A 2,982-nucleotide genomic window follows, 5' to 3' on the forward strand; every position below is an offset into this window, starting at 1 on the left:
GCTGCTGCTGCTGCTGTTGCTGCTGCTGTTGCTGCTGCAGTAGCTGGAGTAGTTGTTGATGGTGCTGCTGCTGTTGCTGCTGCTGAAACAATTCCTGCTGCTGCTGCTGCTGCTGCTTTGCTGTGTTCTTAAAGAAACGCCCAAACCCTTTCTTCTTGTGTCGGGTGTCTGCTCCTTCTGCTGCAATTGTTAGCTGCTGCTTATCTGCTGCTGCAGCAGCAGCAGCTGCTGCTGCTGCTGCAGCAGCAGCAGAAGGCTCTGTTGTTACTGATTCAAGCAGCCGCTGCAACGGAGGAGGTATAGGGGCAAGAGATGTCAATTGCTGCTGCTGCTGCTGCTGCGTATTGCAGCAGCAACATTTTGTTATAGTAAAAAGAAGAGTAAGAAGAAAGACAACAAGTAATATTAATTCAAAAATATTCCATCGAAACATTGGCCTATATCACAAACCCTAAACCCTAAACCCTAAACCCTAAACCCTAAACCCTAAACCCTAAACCACTTTTTTTCGGTCAACAAGTAAAAAAAAGTGAATAAACCCTTAAAAAAAAGCAGAAAAAAAAGGAGAATAGTGCTATTAATTAAATAAACAATTAAATAAATAATAAAATAAATAAAAAAGGGAAGAAGAGGGAGAAAAAAGAAGAAAAATGAGCCAATTACCCTAAGAAACGTAAATGTTGAAATTCAACGCCAAATGTCAACGCCGCCTCCGTGCCACGAGCATATTCACGAAATGCATTCTGTATAAAAAAAAGAAGAAAAAGGAGGAATAAATAATTATAATTAATTAATTTATTAATTAATTATATTAATTTGTTTAATTAGTTTAGTTTATTATTTAATTATTCAATTATTTATTAAAATAAATTCACAAAAAACAGACTCATGCTGGAAAAAAAAGTCAAAACCCTAAACCCTAAACCCTAAACCCTAAACCCTAAACCCTTACATAAGAGAAGAGAACAGTACCGCAGGAAGAAATACAAACAAGGCCAACATTAAATAAAATTGAATTTAATCGTGTAGCGTCACGACGAAGAGGATGGATAGAAAAACAACAAAATAACTGAACACAACAAACCACAAACCCTAAACCCTAAATAAACCCTAAACCCTAAATAAACCCTAAACCCTAAGTATAGTCCAGGAGCTACAGAAGCAAAACCAACGCTCAACTCTCTCTCTCTACTACCCGACACCTATTGTCCTTAAGTCCAGAATAAGGGTTTAGGGTTTAGTGTTTAGGGTTTAGTGACTAGGGTTTAGGGTTTAGGGTTTAGGGTTTATACCCTCATGCCGACGGATAAACATCCTTTTAATACACAAACAAGGAAATACATCACCAATATAAAATAAATTATTAATGCTGCTAATGCTGCCTGATGGTTGGATAAGAACTGCAGCACAACACACCAGCAGCAGCAGCAGCAGCAGCAGCCGCCGCAGCAGCAGGAACAGCAGCAAATGGGGTAATAAACAGCTTGTTGAGGATACAGCTAGCCACAGCTTAAACCCTAATCGAGCTAATTATACAGCTAGCTACCTAGTTAGCTGTACAGCTAGCTAGCTAGCTAGCTACGTGTGTAGCTAGCAAGATTGACGTGTAGCCACGTAGTTACCTAGCTAGCTACCCAGCCAGCGAGCTAGCTAGCTAGCTAGCTACCTACCTACCTACCCAGCTAACTAGCTAGCTAGCTAGCTAGCTACGTACCTGGAGAAAAGTATCAATAAATAAGAAAGGAGTATGATGATTATAATCAAAGAAGAAAGGGAAGAAGAAAAGAAGAATAATTTGAATTATCCAAAGAAAAGACAAAAAAGAAGAAAAAAAAAATAAAGAAAAAGAAAAAAAACGACGAAAAAAATTCTGCTGCTGCTGCTGCTGCTGCTGCTGCTGTTCTACTAATTGACGATATTCACACTCTAATACATGTACTGCTAATTTAAAACAACGCTGCTGCTGCTGCTGCTGCTGCTGCTGCTGCTGCTGACGTATATAACGACGTAACCCTAAGCTTAGCTTCCCCCCTCCTCCTCCTCCTGCTGATTTGCTGCTGCTGCTGCTGTTCCCTGCTGCTGCTGCTGCTGATCCAGGAGAATTCTTTAATGCCTGCTGCTGCTGCTGCTGTATCTGCTTCTGCTGCTGCTGCTGCAGCAACAAACCAACTGCATGCAACTTATGAGCCTTCGAACCCAACTCACGACGAAGCTCACTGCAACACAAACCCTAAACCCTAAACCCTAAACCCTAAACCCTAAATCCTACAAGTATCCCCTCAGACCCCTCAATACTCAACCACCGCCATCCAAATGCTGAAGCCTAAACCCTAAACCCTAAACCCTCTAAATTTCCCAAACCCCATAAATCCTCTAAACCCTCTAAACCCTAAACCTCCCAAACCCTAAACCCTAAACCCTAAACCCTAAACCCTAAACCCTAAACCCTAAACCCTAATTGTGTATATCTTACTGGAATTGAGGGATAGTGAGGGGTTTAGAGTGTCTGCAAAGTTTACGAAGAAGAGAAAGAGGAAGAAGAAGAAGACCAACACCACCAAAACAAGAAGAAGGAAAACTACCTATAAAACATAATATTGCCATTAAATATGTAGAAAAATCTGCATGCATATATATCTCCTTGCTGCTGCTGCTGCTGCTGCTGCTGCTGCTGCTGGTGCTGCTGCTGGTGCTGCTGCTCGTTCCTGTAGAGGAAGAAGAGTCGCCATTTACTAAGGTTGAGCAAAACACTCGCATCCAATCAGGCTGATCTGCAACATAACAACAAACAAACAAATTAGGGTTTAGGGTCTAGGGTTTAGGGTCTAGGGTTTAGGGTTTAGGGAGGTTTGGATAAGTACCACAAGAGTACACCAGGAGGAGTATTATGCAAGAATTAGGGTTTAGGGTTTATTAGACTTTAAAGAATTTTAGGGTTTAGGATAAAGTATGTACATATATATATATATATATATATATATA

General features: G+C 40.7%; 1 protein-coding gene across 1 annotated transcript in view; it reads right to left on the bottom strand.

Annotated features, from left to right (window-relative positions):
• EMWEY_00037180 (hypothetical protein, conserved) overlaps nt 1-2,780 on the bottom strand; it is a gene marked incomplete at both ends in the record, with an annotated part of 3,269 nt that extends 489 nt beyond the window's left edge. Inside the window, 5 exons of the mRNA XM_013482219.1 lie at nt 1-437; nt 664-743; nt 953-1,069; nt 1,934-2,216; nt 2,734-2,780. The exon at nt 1-437 is cut by the window's left edge and continues 21 nt beyond it. Of these exons, the coding sequence (XP_013337673.1) occupies nt 1-437; nt 664-743; nt 953-1,069; nt 1,934-2,216; nt 2,734-2,780 (964 nt within the window). The remainder of the gene's footprint in view (nt 438-663; nt 744-952; nt 1,070-1,933; nt 2,217-2,733) is intronic.
• Between the last annotated feature and the right edge of the window lie 202 nt (nt 2,781-2,982).

The sequence above is a fragment of the Eimeria maxima genome, genomic scaffold (genome assembly GCF_000499605.1).
Source record: "Eimeria maxima Weybridge genomic scaffold, Emw_scaff551, whole genome shotgun sequence".
In the NCBI taxonomy this organism is placed as follows: domain Eukaryota; phylum Apicomplexa; class Conoidasida; order Eucoccidiorida; family Eimeriidae; genus Eimeria; species Eimeria maxima.